Below are 27,589 nucleotides of genomic sequence, written 5' to 3' on the forward strand. Positions count from 1 at the left end.
CATTCCCCTAAATTGCACTTAAGGGAGGGTGTTGGTGTAAATACGTATTTACTATTTACACTTACTTAAATTTACTTAGGTTAATGCATTATTTTATTATTTTATTTGTGAGACACTTAGGAGTTTGCACACCTTTTTTGAGTTCTCATGTTGACAACACAAAAGTAGGCAACTCTATTTTAGCACATGGTGTCTACAACACTGATTTGCGTGTCACACCCTTGTAGGCTTATCCTCTCATCACCGCACTTACTTCCATGCTTAATGGAGGATAACCCATATCTGGTAGACATGTGCCTGGTTGTATGCCTTATCATGATGTTGATTATGAGCATTCTAGATGTATCTTAGAGGCTTTTATATACAAGCACTCCTAGTGTACTTTCACAACGTATATTGAATGAATATATCATCATTCTAATCATACTCTCTCTTTCTGGTCTACAGTTGTGCTTGTGTTTGAGTTCTTAGTTCCTGGTTGAATTTTTCCCTTAGGCAAATTCTTACAGAAACCATCATGCCTATGGAAGCCACATTGATTGTGGAGAAGATTGGTGGTTGAAGTTACTTGGACTGCACATTGATGTTCAGCCATTTCCTCCACCTGATTCTGTAGGGCACATAGCCATAGGGACCAAGTGATTGGATGAAGTAGGTTGTGATGGTTCAATTTCCTGTTGACAGTACACAACCTTGTCCTACACATGCATCTTACCCTGGTCTAAAACGCATCCAGGAGGAAGGTGATCATTGCCATGCATAGCAACCACCTTTGGGTACACAAGAATTATCCATGACTGTTATTGCTAACTAGAATTTTCAAGAATAGAAATATAGTGATTTAGAGGGCGTCCTTATTGATATTGTGTAAACCTGTCAAAGAGGACACTCTTTGCAGAATTCATATGTACATCTAGGACTTGGAGCCCATGGTAATTGTGATGCAAAAGGTAGAAAACATCTCCCAACAATCAAACAAAGCTCATTCTCCTTTGGTGGGGTGAGAACCTCCAACGCAAGCTACCATTCTTGCAAGGGTAATGTGAGGTGGGGCTAACCTGCCTCTTCACATCTAGATGATGGCGTAGATTGGAGACCATTGAGATGTTGGCAGATTAGCACCTGCTAGACATATTGTTGGAGGGAGGGATGGTAAGATGATAGAGGCCTTAGTTAGCATGGAGACCACTTTCAAACAATTGTTTTATAGGCTAAAGTCAACTAGTCTCCAATGATCAACTCATTGACCAATGAGACGAAATTGTACAAATGGTGCAAAAAGTGCATATACAAAAAAGCTCCATGAGCAAATTGTCTAACAATCACAACTTACAGAAGCTAAACAGATCAACGTGACAACTATAGATGCAAAGTAGGCAAAAAAGAAGATGGAGCAAACAAAACCCTTGTTAGTTTAAGCTATACAAATGATCAGCTATAGCAACTCAACTCCCCAACATCTACCCGTCATCGTTGGCACATACAACTCCAGAGATGTCCCCACACTCACCTTCTCAGTAGCTTATTGATTTTTTTAATGTTCAGCTACCAATTTTGAGAGTCTGAAATTCTTCAGGGGACCAGGGTGGTGGGGGTTGATGCAGTCATAAATAATAAAACTGGTTGCTATGTATCTAAGTAGTTGGTTGCTGACAACTTTTGGGTAGTTGCCGACAGTTGGAATCCTCAACTGACATCAACTATTTTTTAAATTTCTAACACATAGTTCGGGACCACATCTATGAACTCTTGCATTCATTGCAAATCTTATAAATGAATGAATGAATGGAATGACATATCTTTCTGGAAACATTGTTGTCAAATATTACTTTTTTCTTGTTATTCTGTTTACTTCTCTGAAACTCATTCAAGCAGAGTAAGAGAGTATACATCATTGTTTCTCTATGTTTCATAAGTAGTTTTCAATTAATGCATCTTACGTCTGGTGTATTGTCCCCCAAATTATGCCTAGATACTAGATCTAATGCAATTACTAGCAGTAGAGCAGAACAAAAATATTTTGGCAACAGACGTTCTGTACATTCCAGCCATCACTGTATCTAGAGAAAATATTCATAAATAATAGTGAATCATAAAACATGAAATTAAAAATATAAGGAAGCTTTAATATCAAAAAATACACACCTCCATATCAGAAAATCCATGGCGGCGAAGCCCCTCCAAATTCAAGCCACGAAGTTCTGCACGATCTCCAGCCACCATCATGTACATAGGCACATCTCGAACAACCTAGATTACAAGAGATAAATGGGCTCTCTTATAACAGAAATATTAGAAAATTTGTAGAGAAACAAGGTGACAATAAGAGAAGTCAAGTCAAAGGCATTAAATTTGGTCAAGTATATTGTTAATACTCCTAATTCCGAAGACAGCATCTGAAACGAAACCTTGGAGAAATATATATCTGTCTAGTCCTTCTAGCCTCAATAATAATGACATTGAACACAGACAAGTATTATAAAGTTTTCAGCAATGCAATAACGAACTTTGTTTGAATTTAATATTCATACTTATGATAATATTAAAAAGGAACTGCAAGAAAAGTGTTTTTCAAGAAGTTAAGCAACTTTTCTTTACCAAGGTGCCTGCTGCAAGAAATGCATGGGATCCAATGTGACAGAACTGGTGCACACCAACAATTCCTCCTGTGTGAACATAATTCTGTTTGACAACCACAGTAAGTAGGCAACTTTATATTATCTTTGTGTATCAAACACGAAAAAATAGCATACAATGACTTACATGATTAGATAAGCTGCACATAACTTACCTCCACCACCACGTGGCCACCCAAATTTGTACCATTTGCAAAAATATTGTGGTTACCCACCTTGCAATCATGAGCAATATGGCAGGAACCCATAACAAGATTATTGTCACCAATGACCTATGAAGACAAAGCTTTGCAGAATTAGGATTTACAGCATGCCACACAAAAGAGATTTGCACCTTATACCAGTCAATCTTTACAACATCTCCAAAATTTTGACTCAAAAGATATATCAGCTGTTATCATACCGTCTGATCAGCTGACTTGGAAGACCGATGAATGCTTGCATATTCTCTAATGTCATTATTGTTTCCAATATAAAGGAAACAATCATCACCGTCCTGAACAAAATGAAAATTAGATCCTCACTAATTGCTATTAAATGCATTCAACTCTATCTACAAAATGGCATGCATATTCAGTGTGTGTCAACTCTTGTGGTAATTATACTAGGCCACAAGAGATCACCCATGGTTAAAAACTCAAAAATGGCAAAATCTTGTAGGGAAACTAGGCAGTAGCTCAGCAAATCATAACATTTAAAAACACATACCTAAGTTGCCGATTCGGGTTCGGGGACGGGTTCGGGTTCGAGGTTCGGTTCGTGGATTCGGGCAATTTTTTATTTCCCCATTTAGATTCGTGGGTGGGTTCGTGAGTATATATATATATATAAACACACACACACAAGAGAAACATGCATAGTTGCAAAACAAAGTCATTTCACAATATGAACAATTGTTGCTTGATCATTGATCAATGCCAAATGCCAAAGGGTTTCGGGTCCCTTCAAAACCTGTTTTTACCTAAATCTAAAAGCATTATATACTCGCTCATTAATCTATCTTCATGATTGTAAAGAAAATTATACATTGAATTACTAAATTGCAAAACATACACTAGTTCATCAAATAATACATTGAATTACTAAATTGCAAAAAAAAGACTAGTTCATCAAGTAATAAAGATTGAAACATGATGATAGATGACAAGTTTTTAGTAGTTTATCAATAATCATAGTATCAAATGCCCTTCAAAGGTCAAATGGATCATCACAAAATGAGGGATCAATGGCTTCATCCCCAACTGCAACTATATCTAGATCTTCATCATTGGAACCCAAACTGGTTCCACTAGTCCCATATGCTGCTATATCATCGTCCTCCTCCTTGACATAAGGGATTAGATGAGTGAAATGTTTTTTATTAAGTTCCTTTGAGAGTTGCATAAGAAAACAATTTAAAAAACACACTCTTTAATGTTGTTTTAGCATTGGGTTCGCTCTGGGTTCATCTGGGTTCGCTTCAGCAAGGACCCGGACGAATCCACAGTAAAAACTAGGACCCTGCCCGGACCCGAACCGAACCTAGGGACGAATCCGGAACCGTACGGACCCGAACCCGAACCCAAGCAGCAGGGGACGAATCCGGCAACTAAGACACATACATATGTAAGAGAAATCTTCAACAAGATACATACTAATGAATTTCGGGAATTACTAATTTCTGACATATATAGATCCAAGTTGGAACTGAAACATCATAGACCAGAAAATAACTACAGTAGACATCTGTGAAATTTCTGCAAAATCTTGACTGAATCAAGATTAAATTATACCTTCTTATACTTGTTGTAAATAAACTTCAAAGTTCTGTCTTGAATGAATTTAGAAATATAAATTTGGAAATGTCTTTTACTTCTGCAAGTTGTATTCGGGCAGTATTGACTACGGAGCAGATTTTATTGTTTCTTGTGTGTCCTTAGACTTCAATCATACCCTAACTAAATATAGAGATCAAGGGGCATGTCCTTACAAAGGACATGTCCCTTCCAAAGTCTACTTTGACTCATCCCTTAAAGTCGGCGACTTTCCATGCAATAACAAGTGTAATCCTAAACTAACAAAGGTGCTTATTTAGATCTAAACTAGTTCTCAAAGATAGATGCCGATATCCTTAAAGAGGATAACACAATGACTTTAGATCAATATAATCATGCAAGATCAGATCAGACCGATCTGTTATCAGATCAGCATGATCGCAAGTTTTACAGAATTAACAATATCAACTTCAAGTTTCAATACAAACTGAATTTACAAATCATAGTTTCCCTGTTCATAATGTATAGGATTCTTCTACAACTAAAGCTCAAAACAAGCCTGTAGATAGATATCCTCAAAATAGATGGTCCTTTTGCAATTTCCTGTTGAGGAACAATATAATGACCCAGAGCAGGAACCACTAGGAAATGGATGAAATCTAAACAATGTGCAAGCTGAGTGATATACAATTACCACTGCCCAAATGTATGACTTAAAAGTTATACTGCTCAGAAAAATATGATCATTGCAAGCCTTTGTCAAATAATGTGTGATTCTCAAACAATGAAAACAACATCCCACAATGCTAATTTATATTTTTATAGACTGTCAAATGCATAGTAATATAAATGTTTAACCTTTGTATGCAACCTCACAATTACTAATGAATGATATTGCATCAGCAGAAGCCTTCAATGATTGACAAGGTAGAGCAGAAATTAAAGGGTATGATAGCAACAAGGGCTACTTACAATGAATAACAATGTCTAAGATTTGAAAAAATTCATGATCACCACAAATACCAATACAAAATGATGTAGTTTCTCATAAAAATGAGAAGATACAGCTCCATCTGGATGTATGTGGACCAAATCAACGAATTTCAACTAGGATGCTATGTATGGTGATCTGAAAAATGTGAAATAAGACTAATAAATGTGGATCTCAAAAACTGCTCTATGTTGGAGCTAGTACTGTAATGATGGCTCCCAAATGGTGCAGTGTGGTTAGAGGAGCAATGTTAAATGCTTGGAAACTCCACCAATGCTATAAATTCTGAAATTCTCCACAATAAGTCTACCCCAGGACTGGTTTGGCTCACAACAACAAACATACACTCTAAACTCTAGCTGCAGCACCAAAGGTGGCTGAAAACATTTTAAATATGCTAAGAACCCACTTAGAGGGCTAAAAATGATGCCAACAATGGCTGAAAACCTTAAAGAGTAGCTGTTCCTAAGGATTGAATATTTATATCCTTCAAAAGTTAAAATCTTTAACAAATTGTTTTGGTAGCACTATAGTGGGAAAAAGGTAAGGTGGGAAACTTGACCAAAAATGTTAAATTATATGAATTGAACAACCACAATTAACCCAAGTGTGGTTTTTACTAGAATTGATTCAAAGAATATGAATTTTCATTCCCAATTCCCATAATGGAAAACCAAGAGAGTTATTGTCCTTTGGATCTCCAACACCAAGGCTTTATGTTCTTGAATGCTTCAATCTCCAAAATGGAAGGAAATGCCAAAATCAAATATGATAGAAAAGGATGATTGATGTGATCCTTCACTTATCTTTAATCGACACCTTCTTTGGCCCCTCTATTTCATTTTATTTTTATATATTTTTCTATTCCCCCCGAGTATTTAAAAAATATTTTAAGTTTCATTCTAAGGCCCCTTCTTGATTTGAATTTTAAATAAAGTGTTAAAAGAACTTTTTCGCTAAAAACTAGATAGGAATTAACATAATCATTAAACTGTCCTTTGGAAAATAAGGTGATTGGGCAAACTTATTTTATCATCTTTCTTCTTGCCCTTGCTTTATCCTTTACCTGTGGTAGGCAGAGATAGAAAGTCTTCTCTACGGAACCAAACTTGAAATGGGGATATGACACAATATCATCCTCAACAAAAGCATGCTCTGAATGCAATGAACCCCCATTGATGGCTTACCTTCTCCCTCCTCATATGCTGCCACTTCTGCTTGTCATTTCATATCTCTCCAAACCAGCCATTTTATTGTCAGATATCAATAGATCCACAGAACAACCCAATCAAAATATGAATGAAGGTCATCAATATTGAGCACCTCACATATCACCACCCCCTCTACATTGTTTGTATGATGTGCTGCTACAGACAACAGAGTATTAAATGACTAAAAATTAGGAATTTTTTGCCTAAACAATCCTAACCAAGCATAGGCAAGTTTTCAAACAGAAATCACAAGTTTGTGCCTAGTTGATTACACTTTTGTCTTTTGAAATAAGTGAATGCCAAGTTAAGTTACTGGTACCACAAAATTTTGGAAAGGGTTATGGGTTCGTTTGGGTTCGTTCATACAAAAACATGCAAAAAAAAAAATATATATATATATATATATATATTTATTTATTTATTTATTTATGAGGCCTAGAAGCATAGAGTATTATAAAATCATATGATTTAATCATTTAAACAACAAAAACACCATAGGCATAAACTTTAAACTTGCAAGTTGTAACCACGGCATCATTAATCAAGATCACACCATCATATATTTCAATTTCAAGTTCAACATCAAAAATTCATAACATTAAAATTAAATCATGATCCATGAATCATAATAGCAAGTTCAAGAATCATTGTTTCAAGTTCAAGTTTCAACTAACCATAATGCATTAAATTTTAATATTCATCATATTCATCTTCTTCATCATCTTCTTCTTCTTCTTCTTCTTTTGCTTCCTCCTTTTGCCCCTATTACTTTTGCATTAGTTGACTCAAAAATAGATGTAGCAATGAGACACAAACACTTCAATATAGCTCATAATCCAATCTTCCAAATCCTCCTTGCACAAACTTACTTTTGCTCAATCACCTATTTGCACATTGTAAACAACATTAGAAGCCAAAATAACCTATCTACATTCACTTTTTAGGGTCACAAAACTCAAAACAATATCAAATGTGTTAAATGACCTAAAAGTCGTCCGTCATCGGAAATTCACCTAGGTTTGATGCAAATTCAGTCTGGGCACATCAAATTCACCTGGGTTCGAGCTTCCAGCCTGTGGGTTCAAACCACCCCTTTCCATATGGAACCCTACTCGAATTGGGGTCAAACCGAACCGAACTAGTTCGAACCCAGACATGGCCCTAGGGCAAACCAGCAAACCCAGGTAACTAAGATGCCAAGTTATTGCATGTGTGTCTTGCAAGCCATTTCAACTCATAAACTTCATGAGTTTCTTGTGAGTTTTGCATCTATGGTTTAACCCTCAATTAAGTGGCACAATTTGTCTATAGCCAAAACTTGTTATCTACATATATCCTTTTTTTCCTAAATCATACTCTTCTCTAGATATAGATGTTGGTGTGTTCAACATAGGGAGAATGTATGCAAACAATGCATGGCATTCTAACTACTAGGCCATGTTAGGTACCCATGTACAAATGTAATTAAATCTCTCGCAAATGGAGAAAACCTATCGGGACAAAACTCCTCCACAAAAGACTCAAAGAGAGATGAAAACACAAAATACTCTCAAAGACAGATGAGAAGGAAAAAATCCCATTGGAGTCTTCAGCGGTAAACTATTTTGGGGCATTCTTTTGCATGGCTTCATTGTCATGTTTCCAGATTTGCATCATTGTTGTTATCTCTTATATGAGATATATTGTAAATGCACTATCATAAAGTGCCACAATCTTCAATATACTTTGTCAATTCATGCTTCTTTGGATGGGATCTTCCAGTATTCAATTGGTCAAGATCTATATCATAAGACTTTGTTGCATGTATGCAATTGAAATTAGAATGTGCAAATCTTTCATTTGCAATTATTTAGGTGATGCCAATGTAGGTGTCTATTAATCGTGTTCTTATTTTTGTTGTAGTGTGAGATCCTTAATAGTTCTTCATCAACATATTCTACAATGGTGCTTTGACATTCTTGTTGCAACATTGGCTCTATTTCTTCCCAAGGGAGGAATGTTGATTGACATCATTAGCATTTAGGAGATTCTACATCGAGGAGGGGTTACTTAACTTCTCCATTCTCTTTTATGGGTTGGATTGTTTCCTTACATAGGATTTTGTCTTCATTCTTCCTTGAGAGTATTTTGTGTTTTCAATTCTATTTTGGGGACGAATTTTGCCCCAATGGGTTTTCTCCTTTTCTCTGTTTGCAAGAGATTGCATTGCATTGCATTTGTACATGGATACCTAACATAGCCTAGTAGTCGGGACCCATCTTGCATTTTTTGCATACATTCTCCCTAAGTTGCACTTGGGGTGTACTCAATAAGTTGATAAGAAAAGTTCTATTTACAATCATGTATTTTTCGCCAACAATTATAACAAGTTTGAAGTCACAAATATTGATGCAATATTGCCCAAAAATATTAGACACTAATCTATAAGGTCCATCACAGCTATTAATAATAAGTCATAAACAACACATAAATAAAAGTCAATAAAAAATCATAACAGGTTATTTGTTATTAGAAGTTAATGGTTGAAAAAAGAAAAATATTTAGATTTTGAATGACATAAAATAAGAAACAACTGATGTTACAGATTTCCCAGGATTTAATCATGAACTTCAGAAAATATATGTTTCATTAATATAATAATGAATAAAGTTCTGGTACATTATTTCACAAAAATAATGACTCTTAGGGCATGCATCTAGTTGTACAGACAGGTGTGCAGCTACAGATGTTGGGACATGGTGGTCACAAAGTAAAAACAAGATAGTGATACTCAGGTAAGTAAGGATAATCTGAATCATTTTTGTTAATTAATTATGATAAGTAGTATAATATTACACTTTATTCTCCGAACTTCTATTTAGATTATATAAAATATATGAGATTATGGTGTGTTTCTTGAATAATGTACCATCAGCAACAGCAGCCCTCCTTTCTCCAGCAACAGAACCAGACTTCTCTACATACGGATAGTTATCCTTTGGTCTTGAGCTACTTTCTGACGAATACGAACCACTAGTTTTGTGGTTTCAGAGTCTCTCTTGTATAAGCTTGTTTCTTTTTGTTTGCTATATGCTCTGTTGGTTTCCTTGTTTTCGGACACCATTTAGTCGTCCTGCTGCCTTCTGGCCTCTGTTTGTACTTTCAGTCCCTTAGGCCCATTTGTGATCTCTTGTTGGACATTAATATCTTATCTGTACTTGCAGTATACTATTGTTAAAAAAAAAACCACATGTTTTGTTGTGTATTTCATGCTCATGTCAAGGGTTCCTCAACAGGGCATTACATCCCAGGGATGTCTAGCCATCCCCAAATGGAAGGGAATGCTTCCAGCATTTGAAAACATAAACAAAACTTGTCATTAAAAGTTGCAAATATAAGCTGCATTGGAACAAGTTTAACGAGTAAACATTTTATTCTGAGTTTGATTTTCTGAGGACCCAAATTTGTGCATCTCAAATATGGATCACTTTCTGAACTTTAATTATACTCATATAAAGATATTTTTTAGAGATGCCACATTATCAACCAAAAGAACCAGCACAAGTCAATGTTTTTCTTAAAACAGCAAAGTAGAAACAAATTCAAGTGGGCTTTGACATTAACTAATGGTTCTAAGCTGGCATTAAGTTAAATCCATGTTTCATGCATGCATCAAAGCATTGGCACTGAAGGCTTATGTTGTGTCTTGGACAAGACATTTTTTGATTTCACCCTGCATGTTGTCATTAAAACTTATATACTGTCGTTCCCCTGTCCCCACCCCCAAAACGGCATGGAACATAGCTTTACATCACGTAGAACTCTCAAAATTTTCCTTATTTTACGAAGATAACCATGTTTTGAAAAGGCTGACTTGTTTTCATCATATAATGATTTATGCTTTTTTACAATTCCACCGGGTTCGTGCCTATGAGCATTAATGCCATAGCATTTCCAGCAATAGCAGCTTTGTTTCTTATTAAAATCCATGCCAGATTTCTAGGAATTGGATGTCTACAATGGCGAAGACACGGGTTGTGGAGATTATTTGGTGTGTGCAACAAAAGCATGGCTTGCTAGGTCAAAGTGTAAAGTTCCCAATGTGATATGGTATGTAATTTTCAATCTATCTTCCTACATACATTATTGCAATTCAAATATACAACAGCCATAAGATATATTTTTAAGAAATCTTCTGACTATCAATCAGCATGTAACTTGTAGCTCCATATAATCATGAAAATATTCAGAGCTCTAGATGTCTTATATAATTGTCATTAAAAAGTGATTTGTAGGCACCATGCTTAGCTTATAAAGCTACATGTGACAGCCCTATACAGTTTGAATGTTTGTATTAATTGACAGCATATTGAGTTCCTTATGTCACACTATAAACTGATTGATACAGATGTAGAAAAAGGACATACAAAGCATAGCCATTAGGAATAAAGAAAACATCACATTTATTCACTTGTTCTCTTGATTCTACTAGAGATGTGAACCAAGCCAGGATAACAACTGAATAAAAAGACCTTTATGGATTCATTATTTGTGCATTGTTTTAAAAAGGCCTTTATGTAAAGAATCATATTCTCATCTACATTTTATGTGATGCAATATATACACCCATAACCAAACTCTATGAGAAATACTACAATCCTTACCAGGTATTTGAGGTCTTGACCTTTCACTCCAACCACTGCATGGTATCCAATGAAATTGTTGTTTCCAATGACTGTGCATCCTGGTAGATCAGCACCAACAATTGCACCACTGCCTGACAAAAGTCCAACAGAAAGAAGCAAACAAATAATCAAGAAGGTAACCATTACTGGTGCCTGTGGTATGAGAAAAAAGTCTAAGGAATTTCAAAGTTGCTTTTCTCAATTCTAAGATGGCTGACTCAGAAATCTATATAGGGAGTGCTACTAATTAGAAAATTTAAGAACTAAGAATGGATTGGTCATTTAGATAACCCACGCAGATACTACGCATCCATCTCCTAACTCTGTATTTCCAGATATATGACTTCCAGCATGCAACTGACAATTATTTCCAAGCTTTACTCCCTGGCCCACAGTACAAAATGGACCAATTGTCACACCCTGCAAGTTCACATTATCTGCATCACATTTTGTAGGAAAATAGAAGCAGGAAAAATACTTTCACAGCATTCAGAGCACATTTTTTGTTTCCCCTTTAGCAGTCAAATTCTATTTATTTAAAAATTTGCAAAGCTTGATGACATATTGCAATTTGAATAGTAGAAATAATTATTCTTATCGAATAATACACCAGGAGTGAAAATCAAAAATAAATTTTTTTTATTATTTCAAATTTAATGAGTAGCAAACAAACATATTTAGATATCACGCTTACAGTGGTGAGTGGAGTATCATCATTGAAGAAGATTTAACTGAAACAGATAAGACAGATTTTTAGAGCTGATTTCTACAGCCATCCATTCAAATTTCCATCGAGCAATTTTCAGAACATCCAATACACTTCATCATGTATAATGTGTTGAAGCTGTAGCTTCAGTCGAATAAATTTGATCTGAGATTCATTGTTGTTATTGGTAAACAGAGTTGCATGGACACGGGTACAGTATCGGATACGGGTATGGGTACGGCCAGTTTTTGAGACCTCTTATTTGGGAACGGCAAATACAGCATTCTTAAAACATATATATATATATATATAAACAAATTTTCAGAGTCATTAAAGAAGTTTTTCATTATAATGAAAGCAATATGAACACATAATTCCGACATATTCCAAAATACTATAGTTAGATATAGTTTTATTATTAAAATGAAATTCAAATACAGAAATAGTTTGGTAGAATCACATGCTATCAAAAATATCATCACTGTTCTCTTGAAACTCGAGCTCTAGATCATCAAGTTTCTCTAAAGAGTTAGGATAGCTGGATTGAGTATGACCACCACCTAGGCTCTCAGAACCCATTGGCGATTCAGCGAAGGGTCCTTTGACCATGTCAGAATTCTCAACATTGAGGTTGAGATGTGTCAATGCATTTATGGATACATCAATGTCACTTATCTCAGGTTCTACATCCCAAAGTCTATTAGGTCCTTTGATGTAGTCTGTGGAGGAATGTGACAATAGACGAAGATTAGAGTGCACATAGACGAGGTCCTCTACTTTGCTGGCTGCCAACCTATTTCGTTTCACAGAATGGATAAAGCCATATGTACTCCAATTCCTCTCAGATGCAGAAGAACTAGAAACCTGCAATAAAAGAGTTTTATATTATAATTTATAAGTTACAATTACAAAGACACAAACAATCAAAAACATTTAAAATAAGAAATAATTCTTATTAGAATAACTAGTATAAAATCAAACCTGTGATAGAAGCTTGATTGCTAGCTTTTGCAAATGTATAGTCATGGCACCATGGAAGTTCCACCACTTTATAGGATCCATTTCTTTTTTATCTGCCATTGCATCAACATCTACATGAGTTCCATCAAAGGAAGCAAATGTCCCAAACTCATCTCGAATCTCCGCAGCAAATCTAGGATCTGTAAACATTTTCTTGAAAGCTTTTTTATATCCTTCAACAACCTCAACATCCCTATTTGGCAATGCTAACATATCAGCATGGTAGTACCAAGGGTTTAAAGCATAGGCCAAAAGTTGCAATGGAGTTGTCATTTTATCCTATCTTTTTTTTATTACATCATATATTTGCTTATAAAAAAATTCAGAGGGATCTTGCTCTTTTTCTATAATAATATCTCTAACTTGCTCCACCATTGTATTTATTCAATCATAGATGTCACCTAATATTGGCTTATCAATATCACATCGACGGATCAAGGTGTATATTGGCCCAGTGAAAGATAGTAAATATTCTATTTAAGCCCACCAATCCTCATCAAGAATTAACCTCCTGACATTATTTGCTCTATCTATTTGTGATTGTCTCCATACTGCCCAAATGTCACTAATCACCATACTTTTCAAAGCTTGTTTGACATCAACAAGCCTTTTGAGAACAATGTAGTGGGTGGCAAAGCGTGTCTCAACCACCTTCAATAAAAAAATTTAAAAAAACATTTTAAAACCATATAAATCTTAAATACGTTTGAATAAAAAAACAAAATGAATATTTTTGAGACAAGACATTTACCCTTAACAACTCTAGCTTAGCGAATTGTTTGTAAATGGCCTGTGACATGTGATGATTACAGATAAACATTTGAATCTCTTTGGCTTCTTCATAAATCTTTTGTATCCATTGAATTTTGCCAATTTTTTGTAGCATCAAATTCAAAGAATGAACTACACAAGGAGTCCACCAAATTTTTGGGTATCTTGCCTCCACAACCAACCCAGTTGCTTTGCATACTTTTGCATTATTTGTGACCACTTGAACAACATTTTCTGGCCCCACAAATTCAATTGCTTCAATTAGAAAGTTGGCAATACACTGTGTATCTTTCTCTTCAGCCTGGCATTCCTCTCAAAAACATTGCCCCCTTTGGGCTCATTGCAACCACATTGATTAGTGGCCTATTTCTAGCATCCTTCCATCCATCACAAATGATGGAAACTCCTGAAATTTTCCATGAATCTCGAATCACTTGCAACTGTCTATCAATAATCTCTTTCTCTTTAATCAAAAGAGTAGTACAAACCTTCTCATACCCTGGGCTTTTGTATCCTTTTGGAACTTTATTAAACCATCTCTTGCCAATATGGTGAGTGAACCACATTAAATAAAATTCTATTCACATATAGACAAAGTGCAATACTCTGATCTGTATCCTCTCAACTTTGCAAATTAAATGCCTTTTCAAGAGGTCCTACATTACGCCGCTTGTCACCAACAGATGTTTCTAAAGTTGAATGCAAAGGAGGTCTATTGAAACTTGACCTTTGTGTTGACTTTAGAACTTGGCCATTAGCTTCATCCTCTTCTTTTTGGTACTTTGCAATCTTCTCACGTGACAATCCCTTCCCCGATTGACCATTAACCTTTGGACCAGGGCACACTTCACATCCTGTACCTTTTATCTTACAAAGGTGTCCATGAACCTTGGTATAAGAACCATTATAATCAATCAGACACTCATGACACCTCCATTTAAAACCTCCACCGCCTTGAAATTTCTCGACGATGGTTACATGTTTCCATAATGGATATTTAGCATTTGGTATGATCCACTTGTCATTTTCTGATGCTGTAACATCTGTTGATGATGACACCATGATTAGGCTCCTGAAAAAAATAAAAAATTAGTAAAATTATGAAATCAAAACAAATTTACATTAAGCTATAAAGCACAAACTTAAAATTATAATAATAATTTATAAAATGATTAAATCAAATATATGTGCAATAATTTTTATTTCAAATTTAATTTTACATGAATATTACTTTGAAACTTAAATCTAAATTATTTATTAATTAAAAATAAATTAAATATACTCATAATATTAATTAATTTTGTCGAAATATAAATTTAATATTCTAATGGTAACTGTCTAAAACAATTATTAGGCTTTATGAATTATTAAATATTATTACTATAATTAATAATACTATTTAATATTATTAATTTTTACAAAGTTTAAATTTAAAAAAAAATTTAAAAAAATATAAATATAAAACTAGTTTAAATTTTAATTAATATAATTGTAATTTTATTTTTATTTTTATTTTTATTTGAAAACTAAATAATATTAATTTATTAAAGTTAAACTATTAAATTTTATATCGATATTTGTAAAATTGAAACTTAGAAATGTAATCTGTAAATTAAATTTAAACTATATAAAATAAAAATCATTAAAATATCGATATAAACAGAAATTGAAAAGATCGAACTTAAAACAATTGATATAAACAAAGTTACAAAAATTTTTAAAATTGAACTTCAACACCACACGATGGATTCCTGGATGGATTGCAAAACGCAAAACAGCGCTAGAGAAGATGACTTCGAATTCCACGCACAGGAGCAAAAGTAGACGCAAAACTCAAATCAGGGTTGGAGCAGACGTAAAATGCCCATATTTAGAATGTCATTTGGATGTTTGATCTATCAATCGCGGGAGGGGTTTATTTATAACTGTGTATTTTTTATTTTTCCCAGCGATTACAGCAATCTAACGGCAATCTGGCATGGAAATTTCTTTAATTCGACATGAAAAAACAACCTCCTATTTTATATTTCCTTGTAAATCATAGTTAACTAGAGTTTTTTTCCAAACGATTGAAGAAATTCGGCTCAAATTTTTCCGAAATCTACTCTCACCGTTCCTGGCACAGGTTAAAAAATGGCATCTTTCCAAAAATGGGTGAAAACGATTTTCCCTCATCTTTGCTCCGTTTCGTCTCCGTATCTGTATTAGATATGGCAATACGCGTGTCAGAGGTTGGGGGGTTGCGTTTTCAGTAACCTTGTTGGTAAATCATCATTTTCTATATATACATATTCATCTAATAATATATATATATATATATATATATATTATACTAATTAGTACTATGAAATATATATATATATATATATATATATATATATATATATAAATTAAATGATGATTAAACCTTGGAGACATGTCTCATCCTCTCATATTTATATGAGATCCAAATCTGCATTTGGAACATATCAATCACAATGGTCATATTATTACATTTGCTGGAAAAGATCCATGTTACTTAACATGGTATCAAAGCGAGGCTGCAAATGTAAGCAAGTGTTTGAGGACAATGGAGGAGCAAAGGAATTACAGAGAGTCAAAAGCCAGTATTTAATATTTTATTTTGAAGACTATAACTTTAAAATAGCAGTGGAGCTGCATATATTTTGCTATGGTAGAAGAACAACACAGAAAACCATAACAAAACGCAAACAGCAGCAGTCAGCCGCTGAAAGATACAAATGAACTGGACAAAAAGGGAAGGTTAGATCTAAATGGAACTGAATTCAGACTTATATATTTTGGGATTGAGTCACACTTCAAAACTGGAGACACGGGGGACTTATCTACATGACAATATTTATGCATCCTATTCAACAACAACAACAACAAAAGAAAACTATTGATTGTGAGAGAATAAGTATTTGTAAATTCATAAGTTTCTTTTGACAAAACCATCACATATATTCAATAATAGATGCCGCAAACGGTAGAAATATATGAAAACAAGAGAGATGGTGAAGAAACAGGAGAATGGCGGAGAAGTTTGCAGATTTCATCACAGCATATATTAGACAAAGAGCGATGTCTACAAAGAAGAATGAACGCACTAGACCCAGAATCAAGACAGGGAACTCAATGAATGCAGGCAAGAAGACGTATGATAATCAATGGGATTGTAAATGACCCGTTGAGATCAGTGGGAGACGATAAAGTCATAAATCAGCTATTGCACAAGTATAACAATCGATTCATTGTGCTTTGCAAATAAGATTTAATTATTGATTAATCAAATCAGCAATTGACTTGCGCAAATCTGTCTGAGAATATAACAAAGGTGAAATTGGTATTAATAAATTTACATAAGTCATGATTTACTTAACAAATGGATAACTTGAAGTGATGCTGTTATGACTAGACATGAGACATGTCTATTGGAACACTATCATTGGAGTTGGGCATTGGAATTTGTTATCCTGTGTAGAACAGTCAGGAGGAGAAAGATACTGTCAGCAGATAGCCAATCGTCAATGACTTAATGGAAACATCACCTACACAGACATCACTTGGTTATAAAAGAATGACACCAAGGGTGAATACGATTTATAACTCTGCATAGTCAAATCAAAATTAGTATAAGAGGATCAGGATAATATCAAAGATACAGAGTTATTCCACCTTGAACATAGTGATTTTGTCATTGATTATTATAGCATTAAGCGGCTAAACAATATACATACAAAGACCACTTCTACCAGCAATCTCATGGCATTCCATTGAGATATATACTTTTTAATTACTATGGGTTGGGAATAATGTATCATGTCAAAGATAAATTCAAGAAAGTAGAAGAGAGGGGTTGCAAAGAAGGCATAGTAATAGAAATCTCAAATAGCGTCAGAGAACCCTCGACAATCTATAGTCAAAATTGGTGTACATTAAGGATCAACCATAAAAGGGAATTTAAGTTCACTCCAAAATAATGGAAGCTATCAGTTCAATGCAAACATACCTCTAATGGATGACACTTAGAAATTCATGGAAAGAGATATTGATGAGAGTTGAAGACGTCATCAAAATGAAGCAAGTTATTTGACAAACCAATCAAAGCTATCACATGTATACCATCCATATATGGTCAATGATATTGGTGACTGAAGAATGAATCCATGGATAGGTTTATATATTATCTTACCCACAAAGGATGATATCCAAATCAACTAGTGACTGCTTAAGAATACCAAGCTATGACCAAGCAAATCATTGCACAACACCAACTTAAGCAGTAAAAATGGATTCACAAAACTCAACTTAGTTTAAATCATATTTAATGTAAATGATAAGGGTGTGTCATACATAGAAAGGTGAGTATACAAACTTATTATCTTTAAGGGGGAGGTGTCACGCGTAGACTGATCGCCAAGGATTGATAAAGAATAATATTGTGACATGAATAGTCATTCTCAATCGACCATGACAATCATTTGTGCATATTGAAAATCTCAGATCTTAGGGTAGTTAAGATGTGGCGCAACGTATAGGCACTGCAAAGACATAATTTATTTCTAAAAGAGGAGACCCAAATCTCATAATATTGGGATGACGAAGGGTAAAGTTCTATAGAGTTGTGCATTTCATCAAATGATACTTCATTGCTAAGGCATTCAAGTATTATGATGAATTTAAGAAACAACCCTTGTAGAATATCATGATAACGTAGGAGGATCCAAGTTTGAGATGTCGTTTGAATTTAAATATGCTCAAACTATAAAAGTGTGCTATATGTGAACCACCAAATGTTATGTGTTGGAGGATAGAGTTCAAACTCCGTCCATTTATCAAGAGGTGTGAAAGATTAGAGTTGTTTCATCCAATCTACAATAATGATGTGAAAGTGCTTCTATGGATGGAAGGCTTCTCTCTATTACAAGAATCAAACCAAGTTGGCCTTTTGAGGAGACAGTAATGGTTTCTACATGGAATTTATTGGATAATGGATGATGCTTTGCAATAAAGAAAAAGAATAGAAAGGAGTCTTTTTTTTCACAATCGATGTGATGCAAAATTATTTGATGATATAAGAGTGAGAAGTTTACATTATGGGGGGAAAAAATAGTCAAGGTTCCACTCCCACTTGAACCTTATTTGGAGGGGAAATGTTTCATTCTCAAAATAATCTAAGAAGACAATTTCTAAATCTTCATGTGTAGATAACTATTCTTATCCTTTACATTTATCTACTCTTTGTAGTCTCTCTCTTATTTGTTCTTCTATACATACTATAAAGGTTATTTGCCTTGATCTTTTCCTTATGTTGAGAATATTCTTACAAGAAAAGATGGTTGGTACTTTACACATGCTACCAAATATTGTGTGGACTCAATCTAATGATAGTAGCTCCAAAGACCCTGATGAAAGATGGATAAAGTGATGCTCTTGAAGCAAACATCTCTGATGATTGAGATTATGAGACCTTTCTACATTAAGGAGTATGACACTTCTTCTAACACATCGAAGGAGCTTAGAAGATTGACCCAGAGGGAGTCTAGAAATACATGTATGTGACTGCATGATTTTGATGGGCCTACCCCTATATACATCACGAGGAAATAACAACTTATCATTGAAGGTTGAAAGATTAATATCAGATTTAGAGAAAGTCTGAGAGGCATCCTTGGGTGAAGAGAGTCTAAAAGGGAGTAACTACAAGACCTGACTTCCCAGGATCATTGTTCAAAGGGTGAAATTTTGAGGTGCAATCCCTTGTTAATGATCTCTTCTCTATAAGGGAGAAGTTCGAAGTGAAATTCATTGTAATGTCTCTCCTTTGTGAGAGAAAAGTCTCAAGAGAAAACCCTTGTTCCACCCTCTAGTGGCAGCTATGGTAGATCCACCCTCTGACTTGGTTCATGGTGGATATCATGTGAGTTACTACATGATGTTGTTGTGATTATGTCATGAAAGGTGACGATCTTTCATTGATGTATATATTTAGAGAGGAGCTACTGAAAGGTGACGATCTGATCAATAGTTGGACATGTTATCATAACAGACTACATTAAGTTGTTGTCTCGGAGTGCTAGAAGTTATGATAACAAACAGAAGGTAAATATTGTAAGGTGACGATTTTATCAATAGTTGACCTATCTCCTAACACCAAAATGTGTTGGAGCAAGTGTTATCTTCGATCTTGGGGGCGGATTTTACCGAACACCTTGATAACCAACTTATCATGGTTCTTCGGGCCGGAATTTGCCGAACACCTTGATAATCAACTCTTCATGGTTCTTCGGGCTGGATTTTGCTAGACACCATGAAAATCAATTTGTTATGGTTCTTCAGGTCAGATCTTATCGAACACCATAACTTAAATCTATCATAGACCACACTCAAGGTGGCATTCAAATCTTGTATTATAATTGCTGAAATTTGGCTTCATAGTGAATTGTTCAAAGCAAATTCCATATGTAATGTGTGTGTGTGTGCGTGTGTGTGTTGATGGATTTATGTTGATATCCTTATATATGTTAATCCAGGAATATCATACTGAGTCAATATCTCTTCATATAATTGAGAGCACAAGGTGTTCTAGAAATCCTCCTTAGCTAACAGGGAGTGTTAAAGTTGTAGCTTCAGTCGAATAAATTTGATCAGAGATTCATTGTTGTTATTGGTAAATCATCATTTTCTATATATACGTATTCATGTAATAATGACATATATATATATATATATATATATATATATAAAATGATGATTAAACCTTGGAGACATCTCTCTTCATAAGACATGTCTCCTCCTCTCATATTTATATGAGATCCAAATCTACATTTGGAACATATCGATCACAATGGTCATATTATTACATATGCAGAAAAGATCCATGTTACTTAACATAATGAACCAATAAGAAATATTGAAGAACCAGAAACAGTTCAAAAAATAATAAACATTGAAAGAACAAGGAGGAACTGCTCAAACATAATAAAGAACCAAATAAGGCATCAAACTGTGGAAACATGCAACAGAAACATTAAACAAACTAGTATGTAGAGTATCTCAAGAAAATTGGTCTTAATATTCATTGTCAAGAAAAACTGCAAAGTAACTCCAATCAAAATTAAAGGTTTAGAGCTCCTTTATTAGTCTTCTTGAAAGGAATGCACTTCTTGTTTAATCAAACTCATCTCATTCACCCACCATCTGTTGTCAAAATTACTAGTCTCAAGCTAAGGGTCGGCAATTATTTCAATTGCAAGAAAACAAAAAAAGAACGGATGCCTATCATAAATATATATTGAAAGTTATCTTTGACGTCTTTGATTCTTGCAGCATAACACACCTAATAATATATACAAGATACACCAATATAAGATACATTATCTTTTATGTGCTTCACAATTAACATTAAAATGTTTTGATTTGATTCAAGAGAAATAGCATCATATAGTTTGACTATTAAGTTTGTCCATCATCACCATCCTCCTACGATTGTCCACATACTTGAATAGAGAAAAATGGGAGATGATAAATTCCATTGAGGATTATTATTGGAGTCTTTACTCATTTGCACATGAGACTTGTCAAATGATATTCTCCTCATTGACCATGATAATATAGAAGATGATGAGAGCCATCTAAGACCCATTTTTATACCATATTTTAATCTATTTCATGTACCTTCATACTCACTTCCATATATTATTTCCATTTCATTTTATCCCAATTTACTATGTTATGCTGCATGTGATTTAATATATATAAGTAGTATTTAATATAGTTTAAGGATTATATTATGGAAATATTTATTGATTATTTTTACTAATCAAAAACTTTGTCATGGCATATATAGCTTGCAACATTCTAATTTGTGGCTGTAGATCTTCCTGTCGTAGTTTGGAATTCCGCAAAACTTCCTGTAGCCTATCAGATAGGGCCTATCACCTGTCAGATATCCTATCGCCTGATAGACTTCCTGTCGCTTGTCAGACGAGACTCGAGTCTCTGTTGATGCGAGTTTTGTATCACTACATAACATATTAGCAATTGAATATCTAATACAAGTATCAAATACACAATTCCTGTCTTGAAAAGTTAATACTCATGGGATATGAGAATAACTCCAATGTTCCTTATACTTGTGGATACTCGCTCAATTTTATCGATGTGATTTGTTAGTACTCACGTAGGCAGCCTTACGCTATTCATTCGAGGATGACTTGGTCTTTTGGTTAGATGGTGATGATTTTGTACGAGTGCCAAGTGATATTGATGGTGACGGTGATGGTGGAGGATGTAGTGCCAGATAATGTTGATTGCACGAGGAGGCAATAATGGTTCTAATGACTTCTACCTTCCTAACTTTCTTAGAGTGAAATTCAACTACCCAAATACTCGCTTTTCTACTCCTACTCCTTCAATTACTCACTATTCTACTCCTACTCCTATGAATGGAAAGGTTAGCAAATGGATGGGGATCGAATTTAATGAAAGCTAACCAACGGCCCCACCTTCACAGATGCAATAATTCAAAGGAAAAATAAACTAGTTTGCCACACAAGGCTTTCCAACAAGCCGCTAGGATGCTAGTGGTCTAGTATTGATCCCTATGAAACACTCACTAACATCACCATACAATTAGCCATCTACTTCTACTCTAATAACATGAAATGAAATCCTACTTTAATTTGAGAGATGAGAAGAACCATGCAATACACCAAAATGATCATGTATATCCACCATGCAAGTCACAACAATGAATAAAGAACAATTTTGGTAGTATCTTGGCAACAATCCTCCAACATAACTCTCTCACAAATGTTACTCTAACTATTTGGAAGTAGAAACCATGCAAATACCAAAGGCTCTTAATCACCATGCAAGTCACAACAATGAGAAAGAAAGCAATTTTGGCATTATCTTATGCAACAATTTTCTCTGACCCTTACAAATGAAAGCAAATGGCCTTTTATAGATGCCAAAATTACAACTGACAGTAGAGATCAAAAGCAAACCTGACGATCCAAATTGAATCCTAGAAACCCTAATTAGGGTTGCCACCCCATCAACCAATGAGAAGATGCCACCTTGTCAATGGACCAATGAAAAAAGTGGAAAAGTGGCAACCAATGAGAAGGCACCAAAATGGCGGCCAATCAGAAATAGACACTTGTCCTATTCTAGGAGAAAGAGAAATTGCCACTTGGGCTTACATTAAATGTTCTTCTCATACAACTCTCCCCTTTTCTTTCGCTCTTTTAGCTAAGGCAATGAACCTAGCTAGTCTATCATTGATTTCTTCCATGGAAGGACAAGGTGTGTACTTCATCTTGAGCTCCGTCGCTTTCATCACGTTGTTTGCTGCTTGTAGTGTCTTCTCACGATCCTTCTCATACTCTTTTGTGAATCCAATAAAAGCATTTAGGGAGGAAAGGGTGTTCAAATGTTTCTTCTTGATAGCAACCTTTCCTAACTCATCCAATCTTGATCCAAGTCTTGTCTCATCGATGTCCTCTTCTCTGATATCTTCAAAATCAAGTGTTGCTCCGATGTCGCTCATCATGGTTGTAATGGAAGTATCGACCCCTGGGTTGTGATGCGCAACCGCCTTCTGTATCTTCTTTGCCAAGGGAGATTGTCCTTCCTTTAGTCTGTCTTTTATCTGTATCATGTTTAATGTACCGACATTGGTGTCGGTTATTCGCTTCATTTTCAAGAAGAAAGGTGTTTTGGGCATCATATCCTCTTTGTCTTTCTTAGTGTTTGTCCCTTTGGGATTCTTGCTTTTACTAACCTCCTCCATCTCGTCGCCCTATTACGAGATGGTAAAGTGGTGGACAATTAGACAAGCAGAGGGAGGCAATCCTTAGACTAGAACAAAAGAAGGAAGTTAGCTTAAAGACCCCTTTCAACTCTAAATGATTAAAAGTCACCTCTACCAATAGCCAAATCTTCTTTTTGGAATTTAGGATCAGACTTCAAGAATTTCAAACCCCTTGCAAATCTTCAGGCCCTAGCTCTAGGAGAAAATCGCAGCCCCTCTTGAAAATCAGAATTTTATCTTCCACATATTTCGGCTCCCACAAAATTCAGCTCCCTCAAAATTCGCCTTCCACAAAATTTGCCAAAAGAAAGAGCCAATCTGCCCTAGGAAAATCACCTATGGAGGAGAAATCTGCACTTGCAAGGAAAATCGTCCAATAGTGGAGAGCTGCTCCAAGACAAAATTTTCCCAAAACAAGAGAAGACTGCCCTTGCCAAAAATTGCCAAACACCAAAGAGGAGAAGATGAGAAGTGAGGAGAGAAGAGGAAAAAATTTCCTCTTATACCCAACTCCACATGCCTTCCCTAGCTGGCCAACTTGGACCTGGAGGAGAAAAAAACAAAAATTAAATTATAAATCTAGCCCAACAATAAATGCTTAACCAAAATTAACTTTGCCATGATGAAAATTAAATTTTAAAAATTGCCAATTGGACCAAAATTGCAAAAGGAAAATAAATAATGCCTTGGAGGTGCTAAATATTTCTATTTAATGAAGATTTAGTAATTACTATGTCATTAAAATCAGATTTTGGGTAGCCAAAAGCTATTTTTCAATATTAAATTACTAATTTCATTAAAGACTTCAGAGTTTTCAAGGCAAAATTAATCCATTTAAAGCCAATCTTTTGCAATTCAATTGAAATCGATTTTGCTATGCCATTAAAAAAAATTTGACAAAAATAAAATTACCTCTAGAGTCTAAAATTGATTTTGCAATTTGGCTTCATCTTTACAAAATTAATTTTCTCACCACAAAAAATTTCAAGATTTTTCCAAAAAGTTCAAATCTAACAAAATTTCATTTTTTGAAAATTATCCTGCCAAATGTTGTTTTTGAAAAAATTTTCTAGCCTAAGGATGAAATTGGTCGTTCTGGAAAATCAAGTGGAACCAGTTAAAGATAAACCTAGCCCTCTCCCCACCTGGCCTAAAGGTGTCTAAGACTCAAAATTCTCAAAAAATTCAAAATTGTTGGACAATCAAAAAATTTGCCAAGGCGACTGAAAAAAAAGGGCGGTCCCCAAAGTTTTGGGGCGATGGTGTGAGAACCTCACAATAGTCTCCTAATGCCTGTCAAATCTTCATGTCGCTTGTCAAACAGGACTCAGGTCTCCTCACGCTTGTCAAATCTTCTTGATGCCTATTTTACCACTGCACATGATTGGTTGATAAATAAATCATTTATGCCAATCATTTTAAACTCATGGTTAGAAAACGAAAAAAGGGGTTTGTTAAAAATTTGTTGGGGGAAGGTTCGAACACACAACCTCCCCCGTACTAATTTATTCACTGACAGCTCCACGGGGCGTGATTTTCGGTAATGAACCCACGTCATATTCTATTCAATAAAGATAGCAGCACATATTAAAGTAAAATGGAAGGCCACTGGTTTGAACCCGTGAACTTCCATTTGTAATAGTCACTTCTCCACCATTGCAGCATGCATGCTTTCTGGGATTTGTTATAACTAGACTGTATAATAAATGGAAATGGCCAAAAATAGAGCTTTGGAGATCTCTTATATATTGCAGACAAATTTATTGAGGAGGCGTGTAAGAAAGAGATTTATGTAAGCGAATTTTTCCCGTACAAGCAGCTTGTGTAAGCTCTATATTATTGCATGAATAAAGAAATATCATTCTGATTGAAGGTGTTGAAGAGCATTTAATTTTCATCATCAAACGTACTAAGGAGGAAGGATCCACTTCTCAGAATGACTGATGATTTAGTTTAGTTTGTTTGTGTGTTTTCATTTCCTGTATGTTATTATTTTCATTTGATTTCATACAAAGAATTAGTATATTGTTTATATATTTTAATTTATGTAATTATATTGGTGATTTGTTTAAGATGTGTGTTTTTATTTTCATTTGTTGTTATTTTAATTTCACACATAGAATTATTTATTAGTCTAATTTTATTAATTAATTCATGTTTGTTTTAGATTTAATTGTGAATTTAGATTTGTGTGGTTTGCCATTTAATTTCTGCAATATTGTGTTCTAGATTAATATTTCATTCTTTATGTTTATGTTTTTTTGAATAAGTTTCAAGTTTAGCTTCTGTCGCCATGAAGCAGATCTGGTTTGGTTTGGTGTAGGTGTAGGTTTAAGTAGCTCATGTCGCCAGGAAGTGACAATTCTTGTCGCCATTTTTGTTGTAGGTTTGTTGTAGGTTTCTTTTCATGTGTTCTAGCTGCACTAATCACCACTTGGCATACTATCTTCATCCCTTGAGCAGACAACCACTATACATTTCATCAGTCTATGACCCCAGATTAACATTTAGATGAAAGACAAACAAACTCATAAACTTTATCAGTTATGATCAATATTAGAACCACAGTTTGTCCCTGCAGAAGACATGACACCATCATGAGCTGTCCATCCAACAATTTCTTCACTATTAAAGCAATTTCATAAATTGCACTGTGTAGGTTGAATTTCTGAAAACTGAAAAATCTTGGTATGAACGAATAACTACTTTCGAGAAGTATACCATTCATCTCGCTTGCTCAAAGTACTGGACAAGTAGGAGGTTTTGCTAATCAATATTTTGCAAGAGTTGAAAGAAGGGATTTAAAATAAACTACTAAAGTGGATGCCACCAGTGCAAGCTGCAAGTAAGTATAAAAACCTAAAACAAAAGATTCTACTGTAATTAAAACAATGGGGAGAACCTGTAGTCTATAGAAATGATACAGAAAGACACCTCTTGCTTGAAACGTGCATGTTTTTACTGCTTATCACTACAAAAGTAACAACAGAATTTTTGTCATTTCTTTTGTAGTTCTTTCATTATTTTCTTTTGTGGTGATATTGAATTCTAGTCCTGTCTATTCAACAGTCCAATTCCATGCGGTAAATGGATTTAACCAAGAAATGTTACAGATGATATCTAGTATAGATTACCAAGACTAGAACCAATGTTGATGGCCCCAACACCTCTAAAGAGCAAAATTATGGTAGCATAAGTTTGACCTACCTTTGCCCTTGTATATTTTGGAAGGAATTATTAATAGAAGATGATGCCAAGGATAATATGAACCAAATCTGCCTGATCCTATAATTAATCCTATAGAGTTAGTCAATGGTAAGTAGTAATCATCAGTATGAAGAATTTCCACTTAATAAAAACCATGTCAGTTCAAGATGAAATTCAAATGCAAATATATTTTTCAAAGAATGCAATTAAAAGTAACAACTAATTAAAAATATAGCATTATATTACAGGGAAAACGCTCTTCAATTGGATTGTTTGCGATCTGAATAGGAAGATAGTTGCACTATGTGGGATGGTTTTATTAGTTATTTTAGTCAAGAATATATAACCACTGTTTGAATGGAGAGCTTTGAAGGTTGGATCTAATTCTCATTGGTTTAAGCCTTCTCTTTGCTTAACTCTTCATCTTCATTTAGAGACCCCCTTGGAAAATTCCAGAACTTCTGTGAGAACTTTCATGATCTCCTCCATCTTATCAAACATCCCCATGGAGTGGGAGATGGTTGTAACATCCTCTTCCGGCTTTGTGAAACTTGCTCCATCAACTTCAGGAACTCTCTTCTTCTTGGTCCATTCTTTTCAATTCTTTATTCCACTTTCCAGTGTATATCTCTTCTCAGTGGGAGCAATTCACCTTCACCCCCTTGCACTAATAGTTCTAGTCAAAAGCATTAAGAAAATTAAAAGCAAAGAATATTAAGAAAAATTCTAAAGGTATTTGGAGATTTTGAGAAGAGTTTAGCACAAATGTTTAAGGCCAAGAATAAGGTTCAAGAATTATGCTCAAA

The 27,589-nt window shown here is 34.7% G+C and overlaps 1 protein-coding gene across 1 annotated transcript in view; it reads right to left on the reverse strand.

The window, feature by feature from the left end:
* Positions 1–27,589, reverse strand: part of LPXA (bacterial transferase hexapeptide repeat-containing protein) — an 82,090-nt gene that overhangs the window by 28,478 nt on the left and 26,023 nt on the right. Inside the window, exons 4-9 of the mRNA XM_089786886.1 lie at positions 11,552–11,676; positions 11,236–11,344; positions 3,040–3,132; positions 2,792–2,908; positions 2,599–2,682; positions 2,146–2,250 (exon numbers count right to left, since the gene is read on the reverse strand). Of these exons, the coding sequence (XP_089643012.1) occupies positions 2,146–2,250; positions 2,599–2,682; positions 2,792–2,908; positions 3,040–3,132; positions 11,236–11,344; positions 11,552–11,676 (633 nt within the window). The remainder of the gene's footprint in view (positions 1–2,145; positions 2,251–2,598; positions 2,683–2,791; positions 2,909–3,039; positions 3,133–11,235; positions 11,345–11,551; positions 11,677–27,589) is intronic.

The sequence above is a fragment of the Cupressus sempervirens genome, chromosome 6, assembly GCF_028749045.1.
Source record: "Cupressus sempervirens isolate cs-2001-9-10 chromosome 6, ASM2874904v1, whole genome shotgun sequence".
Taxonomy (NCBI): domain Eukaryota; kingdom Viridiplantae; phylum Streptophyta; class Pinopsida; order Cupressales; family Cupressaceae; genus Cupressus; species Cupressus sempervirens.